Here is a 25,047-nt window from a genome sequence, read left to right on the forward strand (position 1 = left end):
ATCAAACATGGTAAAAAATGTTTTAGAAATGTGTTCCAAATCACATCTTTGACACTGAGTAAGTTGGTTAACCATTTCGCTTTAAATGAATTAGTTTGCATTTTGAAACTTAAAGGTTTAGTGTGTACGCATATTACTCCGCACCCAATTACGTAATACGTCTTCCTCTTAAAAACAATAGTCCACCCAATGAGTAAAAACATAGCAATATCTCACGAATATTTGCAACAACGAAAAACGGTCAAGTGATTATTAGAAATAAAATGTTGAAGTTAATAAAAAAATATTATGACTGGTTAAAACAAAAAGCTCCGTTTTGAATAAAAACAATAAATAAGATCCGGTTGCACGGACAGGAAGCGAGGAGATACTCATGGTGCCCGACTAGAATGAAGCAACAATTATCGGTTAGTAACTTCTGTTCGAATTAGCGCCTCCACACCAAAGGACACCCTACTACTCGAAAATATACGGTAAGAAAAAAGAGCTGCGATTCTCCTGCCGAAGATGGAAATTGTTTTTATTTTCTTCAGGGAGAGAATTTGGGCGGTCTGCCGCAGCGGAGGCCCTCGAGGTCCCCAGTAGAGCTTTCAGAATGCCTGAATGGAAAAGTGGGTTAGTTGGTATAAAATGGCGACGCGGAGCAGGCAGGATGAAGGGCAGCTAGGCCCGTTTAAAAAAGGCTAACGCATGCTATTTTGCATCACGTAACACCCGATATGGCGACTTAGCAGCAGCATTTAGGTTATAACTGTACTGTGCTGCTCAAACACAAGTTCTATGATTGTAAGTGTCGGTTGTTAGCCCCACAAAAGCCCGACGTTAAGCGAACAGCAGTGCTGGTTAGCTATATGGAAGCTAGCCAGTTAGCTGTTTTGGTCGTGAGCAAGTTTATAAAAAACTTTGTTCCTGGGTCTTCAACAAATTATGATAGTGTGAAAATCACAAGAGTTTCTTTCCCTGAATCAAGATACCCATGATATTTACTAAAAATAAAGAGTCAAAAGATACGATGTTAACAGAAGCAAAAGGCTTTGGGGTAAATGCTCAGAAACAAACTCACTTGCACGTAATCCCTTTTAGTAAACTGTGTAACAATATCAAGCACTGCAGTGGAAAGCTACTACAGTACACATGATCTGAACATAGTCTGCTATAACAAATGAAGTCATATTTAACTCTAACCAGTAAAGAAGTATAAAGTTTATGAAAACTGACAATCTATCGGAACTACACCTAAGTAAACTATTAGTGTGCACTGCTCAGTTTGGTCTTTCCAACTAAATGCAAACTATAGAGAGTTCAATCTGACCTTGGAAACAGAGAAGTGACCACAAAACCTTCAGAGGTCATTTAGAGTTGGCTCTGATTGACAGGAGTTAGGCAGTATACAAGTTATGATCCACTGCAACAGCCTTATTCAGCAAATACACTCTTACTTAAATACAGTTGATTAAGTTAGACAATTTTTTTTCAGCCCCTAATGTCCGCAGGTCTTACTGGTTTTAAAGTTATGAAATACGTTGCTGTTTAACTCCATATAACATAGCTTAGAGTGTCTAAATTTTAAAAACAAATAGTGATCTTCCTTCGTACTTAAACTATGTGCAAGTTGCATATATCTATATATACAGTACTTGTATGGATATTCAAGGTATGTTTAAGAGATGACACCTTAGATTTACAGTACAGTAGTATGGTAGTGTAGATCTATTTTTTTTGGAAAATAGAAATAGGTGGAGTAGTTTGGTTAATTTTTTTTGTTTCATTCTTGTGGATAGTTATGGATTTGGAGGAAAATGAGGTGGAGAGCAGCAGTGATGCAGGTCCCTCAGGGATGGAGGAGCCATCTGAAAGTGGCATGGGAATGGAGTCATCAGAGGCGATGTCTGCAGACAGCAGTGATGCTGCTGCTTCTCATGCACAGGCCCCAGAGTCTGACTGCCATGTTGGACAGAGCTCGGAGGGACTTGTGGTAAGTTAAAAATACAGTGTGGTTAAACAAAACAAAATAAAACAAAAAAAAAACAACAGCGATGAATGTAGCTTTTTAATCTGTAAGTTTCCAGATGTCATCCTTTCTTTCCCTCACTCTTAAGGTGTTCATCCCAGAAACAAGCTCTAGCACAGATGTCAGAGTTTCATCGGTCCATCTTCCAGACTCCTCTTCAGTGGCCCAGTCCACCAGTGTGTCCAGTGTCTCCACGGTGACTCAGTCGGTGCTTGTGTCTGAGTCAGCTCAAGTGCTGGTCCACTCGAGTGCTGTCTCTGAAGGGGCTATGATGGTTTCTGACTCAACTGCTTCTACCTCATCAGATCTGGGGTCTGCCATCGACAAGATCATAGAATCCACCATCGGCCCCGATATCATGAATGGTATATGTTTTTAATGACTCTTCGTTTTCCATCATGTCCTGACAAGAGAACGATGAACTTGTCTTATGTTGAAAACTTTATGGCATGAGATTTTATATCTTTTTCTTTTAGGTTGTATAGCTGTGACCAGTGCAGAAGATGGGGGTGCAGAAACAACCCAGTATCTAATACTACAAGGTCCAGATGACGGTAAGTGGGGTGTTCCTGCTAACTTATCATCTTTCAATTGGCAAGAATAATTTAAAATAATAATTCTGATAAATGACTCTTATATGTTTTATATTTGTTTACAGTGCTTGTAAATGTCATGTATGTATGAATTGAATGCTTTAATTTGATCTTTATCCACTAGCAAAATAATTTTTACATTAGAAATGTGTTTATATTTTAAAGCAATATACATTTATATTGTTATACTTAAAATCTGTTTAGGCTGATGACAACAAAGTTAAACAAAGTTCAGGAATATTTTTTTAATCATTTCCTTGTTTATTGGTGCAGGTGCTCCTATGGTAGCTCAGATGTCATCTTCTGCCCTGTCCAATCGTATAGCAATAGAAGCTCTTGCCGAAGGTCCCACATCCACCTGTCTTGACCAGAGAGACCTGCAAGGCAATGTTGAGCCTGACCAGCCCGATGATCAGCCTGGACATTCAGGTTACTTAGAAGACAGCAGCAGCCAGCCTGACCAGCCACAGCACTCCCACCCCTCCCAGTACATGGACTGCAGTGCAGATGGTCCAGACCAGACAGAGGAATCTTCATCTTCCTATGTGGAGTGTTCAGGCGAGGAACCTGACCAGACACGCTCCCGTTCAGGCTTCCCTGACTATAGTGGGAATAACAGTGACCAGGATCTGCCTGGTTATGTGGGGTGCAGTGGAGCTGACTCAAATCCTACCAGCCGAAGTCACTATGTGGTAGAGTGCAGTGCTGGGTATCCTGGGCGTGCAGTGGATGACGGGGAGCGGCCACATCATTCACGCAGTTACATTGACAGTAGTGCAGATCACCGGACTCAGACAAGTCGTCAGTATGCGGCTGAGTATGGTGGGGAATGTGTTGTAGCTGCAGACTCTGAGCAGCCAGGTTGTTCTCGTTACCAAGCGGAGGACGACGATGATGAAGATGATGATGAGAACCAGGATCCAGATCAGCCACAGCACTCTCAACAGCAGCCCCAGCACTCCTGTTATATGGAGAGCAGCAATGGCCCAGAGGCTTCTCTCTATACTGACGACAGTTCCTCTTCAGACCATCCTCTGGCAGACACGGCAGGTTCAGGTGGGCTTCCAGAGGCACTGGAAGGCAGCGAGAGCCAGCCGGGCCCATTCATCAGCAGCAGTGGGACCTATACCTCTAATGCAGAACCTGAGCTGGCCCAGCACTGCTCACCCAGCAAAGAGGAGCCCCAAGGCTCTCAGGATGAAGCTGGGCTCGGCAGGGACATGGAGACATCAACTGTAGCAGAAGGCTCTGGAGAACGACCACCAAACCTGGCTGAGTTAGAGGAAATGATGGAGGTAGTGATCGTGCAGCAGTTCAAGTGTAAAATGTGTCCATACAAGAGTGCCTCCAAAGATACTCTTATCAACCACATGAGAGACAAACACTTCAAACCTGCAGGTAAGCTAGCAGAATAATAGCCATAACATTGTTATCTCACCAAGCTTGGTAGTATATAGATAAAATGTCTTTTCTTTTTTTTTTTCCTTTTTTTTTCTTTTTACAATTTTAGGGGAAATGCCAAAGAAGCGTAAACGTGGACGACCTCCTAAAAGTGAGACCTTAGCCCGTCAAAAGGCAGAGAGGGAGGAGGCAGCAAAGATGAAGGCTGCAGAGTCCCAGCAAGCAGCAGAAGAAGAGGAGGATGACGTTGTGGATGATGGTGCTATTGATGATCCTGAAAGTTAGTGAAAAAGACATAGATGTAATATGCAAATTTCTGTCTTTGAATAGATTATAACATTAATACTTTTCTTGTTAATGAGCATTTACTCAATCACATAGCTCTCACTGTCATTTCCACTTATCCCTCACACTGATTAAAAATAATCTGTCTCCAGAGGACAGCGACTACAACCCAGCTGATGAAGATTCCAAAGGAAGACCACCTGCCATTCTGAAAAAGTCAGCAACTCCCACTTCCTCCTCCTCTTCTCCTCAAGGGCGTCCCCGACGTAAAGCTGGCCGTCCAAGGAAGTACTCAGTTGTAGATGAAGGCTACAGCAGCAAAGGTGAGTTTTCAGCCTATCACTGCGAGCCTAGAGAGCCTACATGCAAAACCTTAGGCTAATATATTCTCCTTTTTCCGCTTTTGTTGCAGAAGCAGAAAGTATTGCTAAGAAGCCTAGGGTTTGTTCGGATGCTAATGAGTCTGAAGAGGCAAGCTCTTCAGGCCTAGACAATAGTGCACCCACGGTGACTGATGGAGATGCACCTGAGGCAGTAATTAGCCAGTCAGACTCTGAGAACAAAGATCCTTCATCCAACCAACGGACGGAGGTGGAGTACTTCCCAAGAAAACGTGGCAGACCATCCCGGCGCTTCCTTCGCAAGAAATATAAGAAGTATATGAATCGGAAGTAAGTCTTTTTAACATTTTATTATAAATTCCATTAAAATATTTTAGAATGCACTAATTTCTTCTTTCTCTTTGTTATCTCCCAGTCGGCACTACAAATCTCTCAAACCACTGCTGAGACCTCACAACTGCTACATCTGTGGGTCACGTTTCCTCACTCTAGAAGACCTGCGCTTCCACATCGACTCACATGAAGGCAATGATCCGGAGCTCTTCAAGTGCCTGCAGTGCAACTATCGCTGCAAGCGCTGGTCCTCGCTCAAGGTCAGTTGCAATAAAACAGATCACAACACACTCAAGTTAACCTCAGTTTATTTGCATGTTTCCACAGTTTCCTAAAACATTTTTTTTTTACAGGAGCACATGTTCAACCACGAGGGCACCAAGCCATTCAAATGTGAGGAGTGTGATTACACAAGCGTGTACAAGAAAGATGTTATTCGGCATTCGGCAGTCCACAACAAAGAGCGGTATGAGCGTCGCAACTGTGGTCAAACTCAGTTATTCCTGAAAAAGAACATGTTCATAAAGTTTTCTGTTGACGATATAACTGATTATTTCTCTTTCCTCTTGCAGGAAAAGGAAGACAGAGTCGGTAAGAATTTATATTTGAATGCCATCTACAATACTTATTGGCATATATGTGGTTTAAGAATAATTCTACAAAATAATCTGACAGAATTTCAGTTTCTGTTGTTTGCTGGTTGCTACTTACTGTAAGAGGTCAGCATTGTGATTTTTAGTCTGATTATTGCAGGTGCCGAAGGCGTCGGAGTTCCCCTGCCCTGTGTGTCACAGGGTGTATCCCATGCAAAAGAGACTTACTCAGCACTTAAAAACCCACAGCTCAGAGAAACCACACATGTGCGATAAGGTCAGAAAGAGGATTATGCAGTTCAAGAACTATTCTTTTCATATTCTTATCATTTTAAATTAAATATGGCAACTCAAACAAACAAAAAAGAGGGTAATCTCACTATCTCACAGAGGTGTGTCACCAGTACTAATGAATATTCTCTCCTGCTTTCTTCTTCCACTAGGAAGTTCGCTTACTTTCTTGTTTAAGATGCCTTTCTGTCTTTGCAGTGTGGAAAATCCTTCAAGAAGCGTTACACTTTCAAAATGCACCTCCTAACCCACATCCAGAGTCTTGAGGACAACAAGTCAGTACTCAGACTTCTATTCCTCCTCTTTTACTCTGTCATCTACCAGTCAGTCTTCTTTTAAAAACAAGGCTATCACAATGGTTAATAGTTTTTGATAGAATAAATAATTTAGGTGTGAGTGTGATATCATAACTAATGCCCCTCTGGTGTTAATGTGACAGGTTCAAATGTGAGTTTTGTGACTACACTTGTGACAACAAGAAGCTGCTGCTCAACCATCAGCTGTCCCACACCAACGACAGGCCTTTTAAGTGCGACTACTGTAAATACTCTACTTCCAAAGAGGAGTTTCTCGTCTCCCATCTGGCCATCAAACACACAGGTCAGTGCAGCAGAAAGACAATAACGCTAAATTTAAACAGCTTGAGTTTAAATTCACCTATTGAATTCACTTATTGATGTTGTGTGTTTTTTAAATTTCTCCAGGCGAGAAGCCTTTCTCCTGTGATATGTGTCACTTCATGACTAAGCACAGGAAGAACCTGCGCCTTCATGTGCAGTGTCGCCACGCTGAGGCATTTGAAGAGTGGTCTTTGGCTCACCCTGAAGAGCCTGTAAAGACGCGGCGCAGACCTTTCTTCACCCTGCAGCAAATAGAAGAGTTGAAACAGCAACATGAAGACACACAGAGCTTGCAGAACACTATTGTAAGTTTGATTTGTTGTTATCTTGTGTTACTTTTATGCCAATGGGGGGTGAGAAGGGAAAAAAACATGAAAATAACAAAATAATGAGATTGTATATTGTTGTTGTTTTTTTTATTTGTAAATGTCCATATGCATGAAAATTCAGCAATTTGCAAAATTTAGAAATATTATTTACTCTTAAAGAATAACCATAGTTTTTGTTTTATTTTTTCTTTCTGTCTTTATTTCTTTTTTTTAACATGATCTTATTAGGTCACTGTGGATTCTGCAACACTGCAAGCCATGCAGGGCATGGAAAACGCCTCAGTGTCCCAGGACGCTTTGGGAAACACCACGATCATCTATGAACAAGGTCAGTAAGGATTTCTCTGAAAACATATTAAATATTTATGGTGTTATATATATAACCTGAATGACAAGCTCTGAACTTTTCTCCATGTGCTTCTCCTCAGCTGAATCCAGCGACCTATCTGCTCAGAATGCCCTGGACCTACTGCTGAATATGAGCAATGCACGGGAGCTGGTTGGGAACTCCTTACAGGTCAGCTCATCAAAATTTCAGAACGGTTACATGAAAGATAGCATTGTATTCTATAAAATAAACGAAAAAATAATAACGGTAAAATATATCTTGATTGTTTTTCACAGGTAGCAGTGCTGAAGTCAGATGGAAAAGCTTTGGAGAAGGGAACATGGAGCACGGTGACAGCAGCGTCCGGTCAGGCCCAAAAGATCTTGACCTTCCATGTTTCTGAGAATGGCGAGACAGTGCTACAAGAGGCCTACGAGGCTGCCACCTCTGAAACAGGCGAGCTTACCCACATCGCCATTGAAGGCTATGAGGGGGGAGGGGACTTCAGTGTGGTGGAGCAGGCAGCTGAAGAAATCCGTAGTCCTGGATATAGGTAACATAGCACACACAGTCCAATTTGTAGCTTATGTTCAAATATTTCATAAGCAAGAGATTACTTTCATATTAAGGACATTTTGGTGTCTCAGCAGTTTCTAATCTTATTAAACTGCTTTCTTTTCAGTAATGTGGAGTCTAGCCCCTCTCAAGCTTTAGAGGTTTCTGGGTCAGAGAGCTTGAAAAGTGACAAGTATTATCTTACATCAGCACTGGCTGATGGTGTATTGCAACAAGTGGAGGTAACTAGCAACTGTAGTTTATACCATAAACAGATTTACTATCTCTGTCTTCCACTCCTTGACTGTGTTGTCTGTTCTCCGTTAGCTGAGCAGCGAAGCTCCAGCTTCTCCCTCTGCAGTGGGCTCTCCCAGTCTCACTACTAAGAGGTTTTCCTGTCGAATCTGCATGGAGTCTTTCCATGGACGCTCGGACATGGAGAACCACAAGAGGGCGCACGTGGATGCCAATACTTTTAAGTGTCCTGACTGTGACTTCACCTCCACCTCCTGGCCTGAGGTCAAGGTGAGTCCTTCCAAACCCCAGATTTATCAGTGGAAAGTTGGCCAACGTTAGCTAGATTTTTCCACTGGAGGCAGTGATGACAATTAAAATTGATAAACAGCTTCATATTAACTCATTCACTGCCATTGACGTCTATAGACGTCAATTGGCCATTGGCAGTGAATGGGTTTAACTCATTCACTGCCAATGGCTGGCAGTGAATGAGTTAATATAAATGGGGTAAAAAAACAATAATTGAGAGGTGTACACCCCCATATTCATTTAGTTTGACATTTATACTCTGAGCCATTTTAATGACATTTGAAAAACATCTCGCTCTAACTTTTGCTCCTTTGAATTGTGATTAATGTTCTGTTTTGTGTTAGACCCACATGGGACAGCACTCCTACCTGCGTCCTCACAAGTGTCCAAACTGCAGCTTTGCCTCCAAGAACAAGAAAGACCTACGCAGACACATGATGACGCACACCAATGAGAAACCATTTTCTTGCAAACTTTGTGGACAAAGGTGGGAGCATCTAACACATCTGTATTCATTAGGCATTAGAGGTACAGAACAGCTATTAATGTGAGTGTTTTTTGTTTTTTTTAACTCAGGTTTAACCGCAATGGCCATCTGAAGTTTCACATGGAGCGTCTTCACAATCAGGATAATCCTGCTCGCAAAAGTCGAACTACTGCGTCTCAGCAAACTATAATAGTTAACAGCGATGAGGAGGCATTAGCCACACTACAGTGTAAGAAACACAGGATCATACAAGCCAAGACTTACAGTTTGTGCTTAAAAGTAATAATAACAGTAAACGCAAAGGTGTCAGTGGTCAGAAGTCCATAAACAGAGGCCTCAGTGTAAAACAGATAAAAAATGAACACAAAGTTAATATATTTTAATGTGTGTATGTGTGTGTACATCAGCCCTGCAGGGACATCAGGCAGTGATCACTCCCGAGCGGCTGCAGGCTCTAGGACAGGAGCACATCATTGTAGCTCAGGAACAAGCACTGTCAGACCAGGTAACAGCTCTCACACAGTACAGCCTATATGTATGTGGTGTACTCTCCAAAATGGATTGATTTTGCACGTGTAACTGCTAAACATTTGATAAATAAGAACCCTTAAATGTGCATTAATCAGGAGGAAGGTGCATACATCCAGCAGATAACCACCATAGACGGTCAGACGGTCCAGCATCTGATGACGGGAGACAACCAGGTGACTGAGGTGAGTTCCATTTTAATCATTCTACCGCTGTGCATGTAAAATGCGTATGCATTAAAATTTTAAGAAACGTGATTTTAAAGTATTTTAATGTATATTTTTTGCTTAAACTTATTGTATAACATGTTTGTATGGCCACCCTTGCTTTTGACTCATGGGTGTCAGTTTATCTCACTTGGTTGAGGTTCAGGGTTTAATTTTGACCCAGTGCCCTTTGCCTTGTGTCTTCCTCCATTATATTTCCCCACTTACCTGTCTGAAAAGCTTTGTTGTCCTATAAAATAAAGGCAAAAAAAAAATGTTTGTACAAAAAGAAGGTCTGATTCTGGCTCCATGCATCAAGATAAATTTGGGGCCTCAGAGGTGGTTTATAGTCTTGTGTGTGATAGAACACAATAATCATGAAAGTGCCTAAGGCTTCTTTGTGGTATTGTATAATCAGTATCAATGTTAGATTTAATCTCACCTTATTTGTCCCATGTTCACTTTCAGGTCCAGTATATCATCTCACAGGATGGAGTTCAACACTTACTTCCTCAAGAGTATGTAGTAGTAGCTGATGGCAACCACATACAGGTAAGTGTTTGACTGCCTAAACGGTGCATATATATGCAGTATTTAATAGTGAGGATATCTGTCTCATTTGTAACTGGTTCTGTGACTGGCCCTCAGATGCCAGACGGACAGATAATCCAGTACGAACATGACAGAACCATTGTCCAGGAGCAACAGGTGAGACAGGTCTAAGATCTAAAACATGCTGAATGGACCTCTGTGTAGGATGGAGTGGGAGCTGTTTGTGAATACTTTATTGGATTTCTCCAATCTTGTTCTCAGTGTGTAATCATCTGTACATCCAAATTTAGAAGCTTTTGTATTTTTAAATTGAAGTGATGGGAACCAGTATCTAACTGGTTACATTGAGCAACTTCACAACTAGTGCAACTGAATCATATACATGGAATTGTCTATAAAGTTAAGTCAAACTTTATAGACAAATGAAATGTCATTATGTCCAAACATAACTCAAATTTAAAAACAAATATAAAAGAGATTATTTAGTCATTTTGGTTTGTGAGCTCAAACTGTTTTGTGTGTATTGTATATGAGTGTAAACTTGTATATAGTTAAACATGTATATTATCTGATTACATGCCAAACTCTGAACATTGATTTGCAAATTGGGCGGGAACAAATAAGTGTAAACTTCATCCTACTCCTTTTCAAGCATAATAATTGTGTGGGATTCAGAGATATTCATGACAACTTGATGTCTTTATCTTGGTTTTTTTGTGTGTGTGTTTACAAAGTTTTTGTTCTTGTAACTCAGTTATTTTCACGTTTGAAATAAACTCTATTCTGTTCTATTTGTAGATTGCTGTAAGTCACGACGGTCAGATCCAGTACCTACCTGTCAGCTCTGATCAACAAATCGTGAATGCTGAAGATCTGGAGGCTGCTGCCCACTCTGCTGTCACAGGTTGGCTCTTATGAGAGTGCTCAGTTGATGTTCAGTTCCAAGTTTTTGGATTTTATGAATTTCTTATAATTTTGTCCCAAATATATGATAAGGTTTCTTCAGGAAAGCCAGTAAGTAATTCCTTAAATGCAGACATTTTTGAAAGTGATAAACAAACATCATCAGTAGGTTTAAAACTTGCCAAAATATAATTTATTTCTAATATTAGCTTCAGTATAAATAAAGCTGAAAAGTATGAACTCTGATCTTTGTTCCTGCAGCCGTAGCAGACGCAGCCATGACACAGACCCAGACAGTCTACACTGAGGCTACACCTGAGCAACTGGAAGAGCTGCAGCAACAGGGCATCCACTATGATGTCATTACTTTCTCCAATGAATAGAGATACAAGTGCACCAAGAGGAGGACCAATACAAACCACTATGAGCTAACAGAACAGTGACCTCAACTTATTTATGCATCTAGCTGGCAGTGAAGTGAAAAAAGGCCTTATCTCCTGCCCAGCATCACCTGCTCGGGGCGGCTGCATCAGTCAAGATCAACAGCTTCTTGTAAATTTCAATTATTGTACGCAGTGCTTCTAATTTATTCATAGGTACTGGAACGTTGGGCTCTTCTCTAATTATTCAAACCGAATTGTGTACATGTGCCCCAACAGCTCCCATTTGCAAGACAATGTTATTAAAAATGATAAAATGGCTTATTTCATGTTATTGAAACTGTCCTAATGAACATTTTAGTTTTTGAATGGAATGAAATGAAAAGGCACGCTTTATTTTTGATGTGTAATCAGATAAGTTAATTAATAAAATGCCACAATATTGTTTTTACATAATATTATGTACATACATTTCGCATGTGTCTTCTGTTGTGCAAAGGAAGACATGTTTTGATTTGATGAGTATAAAGTGTTTAATATGTTCAAAGCTGACACCAAATAAATCACTTTATACATGTATGTAATCCTTAATGTGTCTGCTCAGAATTATTTCATCTTGTCCGTATCTGCTTTAACATATCCTATCTATATAAATGCAATCATTGGCCACTCTATTAGGTACACCTTGCTAGTACAGGGTTGGATCCCTTTGCTGATTTTATTCTTCATAGCATGGATTCAACAAGGTGCTGGAAAAATTTGAAATTTTCTCCTTGTTGACAGGATCGCATCGCATGGTTGTTGCACATCTGTGATGTAAATCTGTTCCATGACATTCCAAAGGTGCTCTATTGGACTGGGATCTGGTGACTGTAGAGGTCATCTGAGTGCAGTGAGCATGTTGTTATGTTCAAGAACTTTGGGCATGATTTGAGCTTTGTGACAAGTTATGTAGCTTCGTGCTGAGTGTATGTAATATGTTGTATAACAATGCTAACTTATCACATTGGACATATCTATATTGAAAACGCGTCCTGTAGCTTAATACTGGCCCCATCCTTGAACTGCATGAAAATCATATGTTTACACATTGATTTAAATTTCTGGATATTTGGACATTGTTCGTCCTTAGCCGCTAATCCACTCCACAATTTAACCACGCACACAGACACACAAACTTTTCCTATCAGTTAATTTTGGAGTTGCTACAAAGTTTGTAGCAACTCCAAAATTAACCGATGAAAATAGTACATAGGTTAAAGTACCACATGATGTACTGTCAGTGAAAGCTGCACTTGTTTTATTGATAAAGTTAAAGAAAAAAGTCAAAGGCATTAATCATCCATGTAACTGTGTCACTATAAAACACTTTAAAACAGGCTTTAAACAAAGTGATTTTAAGCATTCCACATGAGCTTTTCAAGAATTTGCGTCACTTAAAGCACATTATGTCAGTTTGTTTAAGAAGCAGGGTTGCAGCCATTTCATTATGATGTCACTCTCAAAGATCACAGAGCAGATCACATAGCATTTGTAGAATCAAGAGATCTGGTACAAAGACGTGCATGTGGTGTCTTATTGCACCCCAAAATGATATGTGGCAGGATCTTTTAGTGGTTTTTGTACAGCGGATCAGTTAATTTGTGCGTGCATACCACCCCAAATGTACCTTGCATTCAAGAAAGACCTCAACTGTTACTGGAACATATGGCTCAGCTAAAATGCAGGTCCAGGTTTACAGGCCAGCTGTATTTCTGCTACGTGCACATGGAATTGACACTTCATTGCATATACATTTGCCTCCCGTTCCTTTTGTTGTTTTAGGTTAATACTTTAAAAGGCGATTTAAAAAAATTTAAATAACGTGAGAGTTATGTCAGGTGGCATTGTATGTGTGTGAAAGCTGTACATTTCTCCTCAAATCAATGTTTTGATTCAGTGTGTCAACCCATGTGGTACTTTAAATTACAAAATGAAGGTTTAGAGTGCTGCAGTCTAGTAGGTATTGACTCAAGCAAGATTTAAAAAGCATTACAAGTTGATCATGACCCTAATTCAGAAAGCATTAATTTTTTCCTGCAAAAGAACACAACCTCCAGGCTTTTTCAGCATTGTCAGTTTGTGCAAAGAATCATTTTCCACTACATGTACAACAGGTGAAAAACAAATTAAAATAAACACATTAAACCTCCCAAGTGTTTTTTGTTTAATTGCTATTATTTTTCATTTCCTAAAGATTAATTGAAAGGTCCATGGAGTTTGGAGGGTGAGGACCCAGGAAACCGCAACAAGGAGGAGAGGGACAGAAAATGGCAAGTCGCAAAGGAGGCCTTGGAGACCATGATGAAAATGTCCACCTCACTCAGGCTTTTTGCTTTAGACTTTCCATTCTGGACCAATCTATGTGCAGAAATGTGCCTAAAACCCTGAAAACTGTTAAACTTACCACAGATATTCACTTAGTGTCTATAATAACAACATTTAATAGTTTCATGAATTGTGTTCATCTCATACCCAAACCACCTTTATCAAATTCTACTCTAAATTCTGCTCTAATACAATACCAGTACTCATGACCAGAGTGCACAAATGCAACATTGTTTTTTCATACTTGACAACACAATAAAACACAAGAAAAATCAGAATATGTTTGAGATTAGGATTTTTATTTGATGGTAAATCAATTTTCTTAAAATTTCATTTTGTTTTACTTTGATGCTATAATAGATGATTTTAAAATTCAGTTAAATCTAAGATTATATAGCATCGCAGCAAAACAAGAGTCTCCTCAAGGTGCTTTATAATGTAAGGTGAAAACCCTACAGTATTAGCAGGAAAATACCCAACAATCAAAAGATCCCCTTTGAGCAAGCACTAGGCGACAGTGGGGAGAAAAAACTCCCTTTAAACAGGAAGAAACCTCCAGCAGAACCAGGCTCAAGAGGGGGCGGCCATCTGCTGCGACCGGTTGGGGGTGATGGAGAGACAATATAGGGAGACAAGATGAAATATACTTCTGTTGGCCAATTACATTGTTTTTGAATAAATTATTAAATGCTTCGAGATCTTTAAAGAAGCATTGTAGTGTGTGTGTGTGTGGGGGGGGGGGGGGGGGGGGGGGGGGGGTGCAGCTGGTCTTTTAGTCATCGCTGCTGCCCCTACAGCAGCTCCTAAACGGCTTCATTAAAGCTTTTCCCACTGCTCGAAAGAACCTTGTAATTTTAGACTTCAGTGGGGGATTGAGTACAACCTCAATAATCATGTCCAGGAGATCCAGAAAAAGTTCATCAAAAGTGTAATCATCTGGTGTAAGAGCCGAATGTACAAACTGATCTGCAGAGTCAAGCTCCTTTATAAGGGCCTTACTCATTTTCTTTAGCATCCGCCGTTTGTTATTTTTAAGAGCACTCAGATATCCTGGGATTCTGACCTTATCTAGAAGCAGATCTGTAAGACGCCTGGTGATCGCTTCGTAATTTTCTATATTCAGATAGTTTGTGTCGAAAAGACATTTCTCCAGGAGCTCATCTAACAGACAGTTACTGAAGTCTCTGACAATTTTCTCAGACTCCTCCTGTAAGTTTTCAGAGGTTGATGGCTGACTTTGAGCTTCTGTAAGCCCAGCTTCAGTGATTGGTTCAGGCTCAGGGCTGTTTTCTGGGGGTGGGCCCTGCTCTAGTACACTCACGCAGGAGACTGTTTCATTTTTGGGAGGACAATCTGGACGTGACTCTGGTTCAGACAGTCTGTCATTTTCTTTTTGCTCTGTTGGAGTCAGTGCTCTTAAAATCACATCCTGGATGTCTCCCACGGCACCAGAAATCTTGTCACTTTGAACAGTTTGATCCAAAGCATCATTCTCTAACCACAGAAGAGTGTTTTGCAAAAACTTTTGCACTGAGTCTTCTACAGTCACATAGAGGACCTCGGGCGAAAAGGGTAACTCATCTGTTGGCTCTGCAGACCTAGAGATGACAGAGTCTGAAAGACATTTTCCTGATAGCATCACAGGGAGTACATATCTTTCAGTTGACTGGAGATGGTCATACACTTTATCTGTCAACTCCCTGGAAAACATCTCAATTTCCTTTATCCTTTCCAGGGGGTTCCAGATACGGTTCAAATGTTCTGGCCCGTTTAATTTATTAAACATTTGTTCAAGAACAGGTTTGATGGTGTTATAATCAACTGGGGAAGAACTCTTAAACATGCTATCCATCACTGGTGTGTTTACATAGCTACAAAAAGAACTGTAGCTGTCCATACAATCTGCTCTCTGATCATCAAGAGACTTGACCGGTTCGTGGAGACAGATGAAGAACCTTTTGTTTTTCTTCACCAGGTGTTTTATCTCTCTGATCATTTTGTAAAACTGCTTTTTGGCAAAAGCGCAGAAGTGGTCTTTGTGCAGCTTTTGGTCATTGCTTTTTCTGGATGGGATGCATGACGTGAAAAAGTTTTTCACCTTTTGGATATTTAACTGCACATTAAAAGCAGATTCGCGTGAGTCACATTTCTCACTAGATGTGACATCTTCACCATCAAAAGACTGCAGATTATCAATTATTGTCATTACAATGTCAGCTGCAGCTATTTCTGCTGGCGTGCTGGGACGCTGGAGACTTTCAGCTGTCTCAGCATCTGTGCACTTCTCTATCTCTGTGTCATCTTCGGCATTCGAATACTTCAGAGTGTCAAGTATTGCACTGACAACATCAGCCACGATCACTTCACCTGTGGTGCTGGAACGACTTTCCGCCATCTCTCCAGTTTCACTTTCTTTTATCTCTACAGGCGTCATGTCATTTTCATCCTTATTGTCCTCTGTGATTCCTGTGTCTGTGCTCCATTTGGTGAGAGCGCTGCTCACCTCCTCAACAACCATTGCCTTCTCAGAGATCTTTGATTCAGTACTCTCTGAATTAGACGGGCTAGGGGAACTAGCTGCGCCGCCCTTTGACATGCACTGGCTGCTTAGCTTAGCTGCACATTTTTCCAAACACGAGGCTGCGTGAGAGACCATGCGTCGAAGGTTTTTTGTGGTTGTCATTTTTCCACTGACATAAACGGCAGGATCTGACCGTAAATCCGGGTTGTTCAAGAGTAGAGTCACAGCTGAGTCGACCTTTTCTGAGATCTCCAATTCAATCAGTTTTGTCAGCTTCTTACTGGACTGACAGTTTTCATGGGGGGTGTTAAGAGCGATGCCAATGCTGGTTGAAAGAGAGTCTCCCAGCGACGGAGCTATTTTTGCCACAGGTATGCTGATACCTGTTTGGGACAATTCGTCTGTCATTAACTCCTGAAGTGTGGGAAGTGCAGATTTCAGGATGCCGCTAGAAACTATCTGAATGATTTCGATTATCATATCAGCCAGTAATGCTTGGAGATCAGAGTCCCAGATTCCCTGTTCAATCATTCCCCATTGTACCTGGGAGAACTGATCGAAACACTTGGTTATAGCTGGTAAAATATGCTCGGGAATAATGGGGATAGAGCCTGTAGTCTGAAATTCAGCCATTGTGGACGTTTCGGTTTCAGTAAAATTATTTGAAGGACTTTGAAAATCTAAGATTCTAGAGTGCGAAGATCGCGGTCTGTACATCTCATTTACTTAACGCTAAGTAGATTGTGAGTCCTGGCGGGTTCTATATATAGGCTCAGTTGACTGTAACGTCACGGGCACGTCAAAGCGTTCGCTTACGTCACAGTCAGGCGATCAAAGCGTTCGCTACTTCACGTCACACGCATGCGCACTGTCTGTGTTTTGAACTCCCACGCACAGGCTTCCCGACTTAAACCGCTAATAAATTCTTACATACACATCGTGTTGGTGTAAAATACAGTATCTGGAAGCGAAAGGACATTTAGCCTCGTTATTTACTCTCTTAAAATGCACAACACCCATATATAAAGTAACCGCGTGCGGCATTTTAAGAGAGTAAATATTGACTCAAGCAAGATTTAAAAAGCATTACAAGTTGATCATGACCCTAATTCAGAAAGCATTAATTTTTTCCTGCAAAAGAACACAACCTCCAGGCTTTTTCAGCATTGTCAGTTTGTGCAAAGAATCATTTTCCACTACATGTACAACAGGTGAAAAACAAATTAAAATAAACACATTAAACCTCCCAAGTGTTTTTTGTTTAATTGCTATTATTTTTCATTTCCTAAAGATTAATTGAAAGGTCCATGGAGTTTGGAGGGTGAGGACCCAGGAAACCGCAACAAGGAGGAGAGGGACAGAAAATGGCAAGTCGCAAAGGAGGCCTTGGAGACCATGATGAAAATGTCCACCTCACTCAGGCTTTTTGCTTTAGACTTTCCATTCTGGACCAATCTATGTGCAGAAATGTGCCTAAAACCCTGAAAACTGTTAAACTTACCACAGATATTCACTTAGTGTCTATAATAACAACATTTAATAGTTTCATGAATTGTGTTCATCTCATACCCAAACCACCTTTATCAAATTCTACTCTAAATTCTGCTCTAATACAATACCAGTACTCATGACCAGAGTGCACAAATGCAACATTGTTTTTTCATACTTGACAACACAATAAAACACAAGAAAAATCAGAATATGTTTGAGATTAGGATTTTTATTTGATGGTAAATCAATTTTCTTAAAATTTCATTTTGTTTTACTTTGATGCTATAATAGATGATTTTAAAATTCAGTTAAATCTAAGATTATATAGCATCGCAGCAAAACAAGAGTCTCCTCAAGGTGCTTTATAATGTAAGGTGAAAACCCTACAGTATTAGCAGGAAAATACCCAACAATCAAAAGATCCCCTTTGAGCAAGCACTAGGCGACAGTGGGGAGAAAAAACTCCCTTTAAACAGGAAGAAACCTCCAGCAGAACCAGGCTCAAGAGGGGGCGGCCATCTGCTGCGACCGGTTGGGGGTGATGGAGAGACAATATAGGGAGACAAGATGAAATATACTTCTGTTGGCCAATTACATTGTTTTTGAATAAATTATTAAATGCTTCGAGATCTTTAAAGAAGCATTGTAGTGTGTGTGTGTGTGGGGGGGGGGGGGGGGTGCAGCTGGTCTTTTAGTCATCGCTGCTGCCCCTACAGCAGCTCCTAAACGGCTTCATTAAAGCTTTTCCCACTGCTCGAAAGAACCTTGTAATTTTAGACTTCAGTGGGGGATTGAGTACAACCTCAATAATCATGTCCAGGAGATCCAGAAAAAGTTCATCAAAAGTGTAATCATCTGGTGTAAGAGCCGAATGTACAAACTGATCTGCAGAGTCAAGCTCCTTTATAAGGGCCTTACTCATTTTCTTTAGCATCCGCCGTTTGTTATTTTTAAGAGCACTCAGATATCCTGGGATTCTGACCTTATCTAGAAGCAGATCTGTAAGACGCCTGGTGATCGCTTCGTAATTTTCTATATTCAGATAGTTTGTGTCGAAAAGACATTTCTCCAGGAGCTCATCTAACAGACAGTTACTGAAGTCTCTGACAATTTTCTCAGACTCCTCCTGTAAGTTTTCAGAGGTTGATGGCTGACTTTGAGCTTCTGTAAGCCCAGCTTCAGTGATTGGTTCAGGCTCAGGGCTGTTTTCTGGGGGTGGGCCCTGCTCTAGTACACTCACGCAGGAGACTGTTTCATTTTTGGGAGGACAATCTGGACGTGACTCTGGTTCAGACAGTCTGTCATTTTCTTTTTGCTCTGTTGGAGTCAGTGCTCTTAAAATCACATCCTGGATGTCTCCCACGGCACCAGAAATCTTGTCACTTTGAACAGTTTGATCCAAAGCATCATTCTCTAACCACAGAAGAGTGTTTTGCAAAAACTTTTGCACTGAGTCTTCTACAGTCACATAGAGGACCTCGGGCGAAAAGGGTAACTCATCTGTTGGCTCTGCAGACCTAGAGATGACAGAGTCTGAAAGACATTTTCCTGATAGCATCACAGGGAGTACATATCTTTCAGTTGACTGGAGATGGTCATACACTTTATCTGTCAACTCCCTGGAAAACATCTCAATTTCCTTTATCCTTTCCAGGGGGTTCCAGATACGGTTCAAATGTTCTGGCCCGTTTAATTTATTAAACATTTGTTCAAGAACAGGTTTGATGGTGTTATAATCAACTGGGGAAGAACTCTTAAACATGCTATCCATCACTGGTGTGTTTACATAGCTACAAAAAGAACTGTAGCTGTCCATACAATCTGCTCTCTGATCATCAAGAGACTTGACCGGTTCGTGGAGACAGATGAAGAACCTTTTGTTTTTCTTCACCAGGTGTTTTATCTCTCTGATCATTTTGTAAAACTGCTTTTTGGCAAAAGCGCAGAAGTGGTCTTTGTGCAGCTTTTGGTCATTGCTTTTTCTGGATGGGATGCATGACGTGAAAAAGTTTTTCACCTTTTGGATATTTAACTGCACATTAAAAGCAGATTCGCGTGAGTCACATTTCTCACTAGATGTGACATCTTCACCATCAAAAGACTGCAGATTATCAATTATTGTCATTACAATGTCAGCTGCAGCTATTTCTGCTGGCGTGCTGGGACGCTGGAGACTTTCAGCTGTCTCAGCATCTGTGCACTTCTCTATCTCTGTGTCATCTTCGGCATTCGAATACTTCAGAGTGTCAAGTATTGCACTGACAACATCAGCCACGATCACTTCACCTGTGGTGCTGGAACGACTTTCCGCCATCTCTCCAGTTTCACTTTCTTTTATCTCTACAGGCGTCATGTCATTTTCATCCTTATTGTCCTCTGTGATTCCTGTGTCTGTGCTCCATTTGGTGAGAGCGCTGCTCACCTCCTCAACAACCATTGCCTTCTCAGAGATCTTTGATTCAGTACTCTCTGAATTAGACGGGCTAGGGGAACTAGCTGCGCCGCCCTTTGACATGCACTGGCTGCTTAGCTTAGCTGCACATTTTTCCAAACACGAGGCTGCGTGAGAGACCATGCGTCGAAGGTTTTTTGTGGTTGTCATTTTTCCACTGACATAAACGGCAGGATCTGACCGTAAATCCGGGTTGTTCAAGAGTAGAGTCACAGCTGAGTCGACCTTTTCTGAGATCTCCAATTCAATCAGTTTTGTCAGCTTCTTACTGGACTGACAGTTTTCATGGGGGGTGTTAAGAGCGATGCCAATGCTGGTTGAAAGAGAGTCTCCCAGCGACGGAGCTATTTTTGCCACAGGTATGCTGATACCTGTTTGGGACAATTCGTCTGTCATTAACTCCTGAAGTGTGGGAAGTGCAGATTTCAGGATGCCGCTAGAAACTATCTGAATGATTTCGATTATCATATCAGCCAGTAATGCTTGGAGATCAGAGTCCCAGATTCCCTGTTCAATCATTCCCCATTGTACCTGGGAGAACTGATCGAAACACTTGGTTATAGCTGGTAAAATATGCTCGGGAATAATGGGGATAGAGCCTGTAGTCTGAAATTCAGCCATTGTGGACGTTTCGGTTTCAGTAAAATTATTTGAAGGACTTTGAAAATCTAAGATTCTAGAGTGCGAAGATCGCGGTCTGTACATCTCATTTACTTAACGCTAAGTAGATTGTGAGTCCTGGCGGGTTCTATATATAGGCTCAGTTGACTGTAACGTCACGGGCACGTCAAAGCGTTCGCTTACGTCACAGTCAGGCGATCAAAGCGTTCGCTACTTCACGTCACACGCATGCGCACTGTCTGTGTTTTGAACTCCCACGCACAGGCTTCCCGACTTAAACCGCTAATAAATTCTTACATACACATCGTGTTGGTGTAAAATACAGTATCTGGAAGCGAAAGGACATTTAGCCTCGTTATTTACTCTCTTAAAATGCACAACACCCATATATAAAGTAACCGCGTGCGGCATTTTAAGAGAGTAAATATTGACTCAAGCAAGATTTAAAAAGCATTACAAGTTGATCATGACCCTAATTCAGAAAGCATTAATTTTTTCCTGCAAAAGAACACAACCTCCAGGCTTTTTCAGCATTGTCAGTTTGTGCAAAGAATCATTTTCCACTACATGTACAACAGGTGAAAAACAAATTAAAATAAACACATTAAACCTCCCAAGTGTTTTTTGTTTAATTGCTATTATTTTTCATTTCCTAAAGATTAATTGAAAGGTCCATGGAGTTTGGAGGGTGAGGACCCAGGAAACCGCAACAAGGAGGAGAGGGACAGAAAATGGCAAGTCGCAAAGGAGGCCTTGGAGACCATGATGAAAATGTCCACCTCACTCAGGCTTTTTGCTTTAGACTTTCCATTCTGGACCAATCTATGTGCAGAAATGTGCCTAAAACCCTGAAAACTGTTAAACTTACCACAGATATTCACTTAGTGTCTATAATAACAACATTTAATAGTTTCATGAATTGTGTTCATCTCATACCCAAACCACCTTTATCAAATTCTACTCTAAATTCTGCTCTAATACAATACCAGTACTCATGACCAGAGTGCACAAATGCAACATTGTTTTTTCATACTTGACAACACAATAAAACACAAGAAAAATCAGAATATGTTTGAGATTAGGATTTTTATTTGATGGTAAATCAATTTTCTTAAAATTTCATTTTGTTTTACTTTGATGCTATAATGGATGATTTTAAAATTCAGTTAAATCTAAGATTATATAGCATCGCAGCAAAACAAGAGTCTCCTCAAGGTGCTTTATAATGTAAGGTGAAAACCCTACAGTATTAGCAGGAAAATACCCAACAATCAAAAGATCCCCTTTGAGCAAGCACTAGGCGACAGTGGGGAGAAAAAACTCCCTTTAAACAGGAAGAAACCTCCAGCAGAACCAGGCTCAAGAGGGGGCGGCCATCTGCTGCGACCGGTTGGGGGTGATGGAGAGACAATATAGGGAGACAAGATGAAATATACTTCTGTTGGCCAATTACATTGTTTTTGAATAAATTATTAAATGCTTCGAGATCTTTAAAGAAGCATTGTAGTGTGTGTGTGTGTGTGTGTGGGGGGGGGGGGGTGCAGCTGGTCTTTTAGTCATCGCTGCTGCCCCTACAGCAGCTCCTAAACGGCTTCATTAAAGCTTTTCCCACTGCTCGAAAGAACCTTGTAATTTTAGACTTCAGTGGGGGATTGAGTACAACCTCAATAATCATGTCCAGGAGATCCAGAAAAAGTTCATCAAAAGTGTAATCATCTGGTGTAAGAGCCGAATGTACAAACTGATCTGCAGAGTCAAGCTCCTTTATAAGGGCCTTACTCATTTTCTTTAGCATCCGCCGTTTGTTATTTTTAAGAGCACTCAGATATCCTGGGATTCTGACCTTATCTAGAAGCAGATCTGTAAGACGCCTGGTGATCGCTTCGTAATTTTCTATATTCAGATAGTTTGTGTCGAAAAGACATTTCTCCAGGAGCTCATCTAACAGACAGTTACTGAAGTCTCTGACAATTTTCTCAGACTCCTCCTGTAAGTTTTCAGAGGTTGATGGCTGACTTTGAGCTTCTGTAAGCCCAGCTTCAGTGATTGGTTCAGGCTCAGGGCTGTTTTCTGGGGGTGGGCCCTGCTCTAGTACACTCACGCAGGAGACTGTTTCATTTTTGGGAGGACAATCTGGACGTGACTCTGGTTCAGACAGTCTGTCATTTTCTTTTTGCTCTGTTGGAGTCAGTGCTCTTAAAATCACATCCTGGATGTCTCCCACGGCACCAGAAATCTTGTCACTTTGAACAGTTTGATCCAAAGCATCATTCTCTAACCACAGAAGAGTGTTTTGCAAAAACTTTTGCACTGAGTCTTCTACAGTCACATAGAGGACCTCGGGCGAAAAGGGTAACTCATCTGTTGGCTCTGCAGACCTAGAGATGACAGAGTCTGAAAGACATTTTCCTGATAGCATCACAGGGAGTACATATCTTTCAGTTGACTGGAGATGGTCATACACTTTATCTGTCAACTCCCTGGAAAACATCTCAATTTCCTTTATCCTTTCCAGGGGGTTCCAGATACGGTTCAAATGTTCTGGCCCGTTTAATTTATTAAACATTTGTTCAAGAACAGGTTTGATGGTGTTATAATCAACTGGGGAAGAACTCTTAAACATGCTATCCATCACTGGTGTGTTTACATAGCTACAAAAAGAACTGTAGCTGTCCATACAATCTGCTCTCTGATCATCAAGAGACTTGACCGGTTCGTGGAGACAGATGAAGAACCTTTTGTTTTTCTTCACCAGGTGTTTTATCTCTCTGATCATTTTGTAAAACTGCTTTTTGGCAAAAGCGCAGAAGTGGTCTTTGTGCAGCTTTTGGTCATTGCTTTTTCTGGATGGGATGCATGACGTGAAAAAGTTTTTCACCTTTTGGATATTTAACTGCACATTAAAAGCAGATTCGCGTGAGTCACATTTCTCACTAGATGTGACATCTTCACCATCAAAAGACTGCAGATTATCAATTATTGTCATTACAATGTCAGCTGCAGCTATTTCTGCTGGCGTGCTGGGACGCTGGAGACTTTCAGCTGTCTCAGCATCTGTGCACTTCTCTATCTCTGTGTCATCTTCGGCATTCGAATACTTCAGAGTGTCAAGTATTGCACTGACAACATCAGCCACGATCACTTCACCTGTGGTGCTGGAACGACTTTCCGCCATCTCTCCAGTTTCACTTTCTTTTATCTCTACAGGCGTCATGTCATTTTCATCCTTATTGTCCTCTGTGATTCCTGTGTCTGTGCTCCATTTGGTGAGAGCGCTGCTCACCTCCTCAACAACCATTGCCTTCTCAGAGATCTTTGATTCAGTACTCTCTGAATTAGACGGGCTAGGGGAACTAGCTGCGCCGCCCTTTGACATGCACTGGCTGCTTAGCTTAGCTGCACATTTTTCCAAACACGAGGCTGCGTGAGAGACCATGCGTCGAAGGTTTTTTGTGGTTGTCATTTTTCCACTGACATAAACGGCAGGATCTGACCGTAAATCCGGGTTGTTCAAGAGTAGAGTCACAGCTGAGTCGACCTTTTCTGAGATCTCCAATTCAATCAGTTTTGTCAGCTTCTTACTGGACTGACAGTTTTCATGGGGGGTGTTAAGAGCGATGCCAATGCTGGTTGAAAGAGAGTCTCCCAGCGACGGAGCTATTTTTGCCACAGGTATGCTGATACCTGTTTGGGACAATTCGTCTGTCATTAACTCCTGAAGTGTGGGAAGTGCAGATTTCAGGATGCCGCTAGAAACTATCTGAATGATTTCGATTATCATATCAGCCAGTAATGCTTGGAGATCAGAGTCCCAGATTCCCTGTTCAATCATTCCCCATTGTACCTGGGAGAACTGATCGAAACACTTGGTTATAGCTGGTAAAATATGCTCGGGAATAATGGGGATAGAGCCTGTAGTCTGAAATTCAGCCATTGTGGACGTTTCGGTTTCAGTAAAATTATTTGAAGGACTTTGAAAATCTAAGATTCTAGAGTGCGAAGATCGCGGTCTGTACATCTCATTTACTTAACGCTAAGTAGATTGTGAGTCCTGGCGGGTTCTATATATAGGCTCAGTTGACTGTAACGTCACGGGCACGTCAAAGCGTTCGCTTACGTCACAGTCAGGCGATCAAAGCGTTCGCTACTTCACGTCACACGCATGCGCACTGTCTGTGTTTTGAACTCCCACGCACAGGCTTCCCGACTTAAACCGCTAATAAATTCTTACATACACATCGTGTTGGTGTAAAATACAGTATCTGGAAGCGAAAGGACATTTAGCCTCGTTATTTACTCTCTTAAAATGCACA

At 41.2% G+C, this 25,047-nt stretch overlaps 1 protein-coding gene across 2 annotated transcripts; it reads left to right on the forward strand.

Moving 5' to 3' along the window:
* The first annotated feature begins 214 nt into the window (after window positions 1–214).
* On the forward strand, window positions 215–11,866 carry LOC101483586 (zinc finger protein 335). Of its 2 annotated transcripts, none has more exons than XM_014408822.3 (28): window positions 215–473; window positions 1,782–1,975; window positions 2,100–2,376; window positions 2,488–2,565; window positions 2,878–4,002; window positions 4,115–4,285; window positions 4,443–4,613; window positions 4,703–4,961; window positions 5,047–5,224; window positions 5,318–5,430; window positions 5,537–5,555; window positions 5,718–5,834; window positions 6,047–6,123; window positions 6,288–6,448; window positions 6,553–6,773; window positions 7,026–7,125; window positions 7,226–7,314; window positions 7,422–7,678; window positions 7,808–7,922; window positions 8,008–8,205; window positions 8,571–8,713; window positions 8,803–8,942; window positions 9,121–9,218; window positions 9,340–9,426; window positions 9,916–9,999; window positions 10,096–10,155; window positions 10,798–10,903; window positions 11,164–11,866. In XM_014408822.3, the coding sequence occupies exons 2-28, from the start codon at window positions 1,784–1,786 to the stop codon at window positions 11,283–11,285; spliced, it is 4,758 nt and encodes a 1,585-aa protein (XP_014264308.2). In that variant the 5' UTR covers window positions 215–473; window positions 1,782–1,783; the 3' UTR covers window positions 11,286–11,866. The 2 variants fall into 2 exon arrangements, with proteins under 2 accessions (XP_014264308.2, XP_076734639.1); XM_076878524.1 differs by lacking the exon at window positions 215–473 and adding an exon at window positions 632–786.
* The last annotated feature ends 13,181 nt before the right edge of the window (window positions 11,867–25,047 follow it).

The sequence above is a fragment of the Maylandia zebra genome, linkage group LG20 (genome assembly GCF_041146795.1).
Source record: "Maylandia zebra isolate NMK-2024a linkage group LG20, Mzebra_GT3a, whole genome shotgun sequence".
NCBI lineage: Eukaryota > Metazoa > Chordata > Actinopteri > Cichliformes > Cichlidae > Maylandia > Maylandia zebra.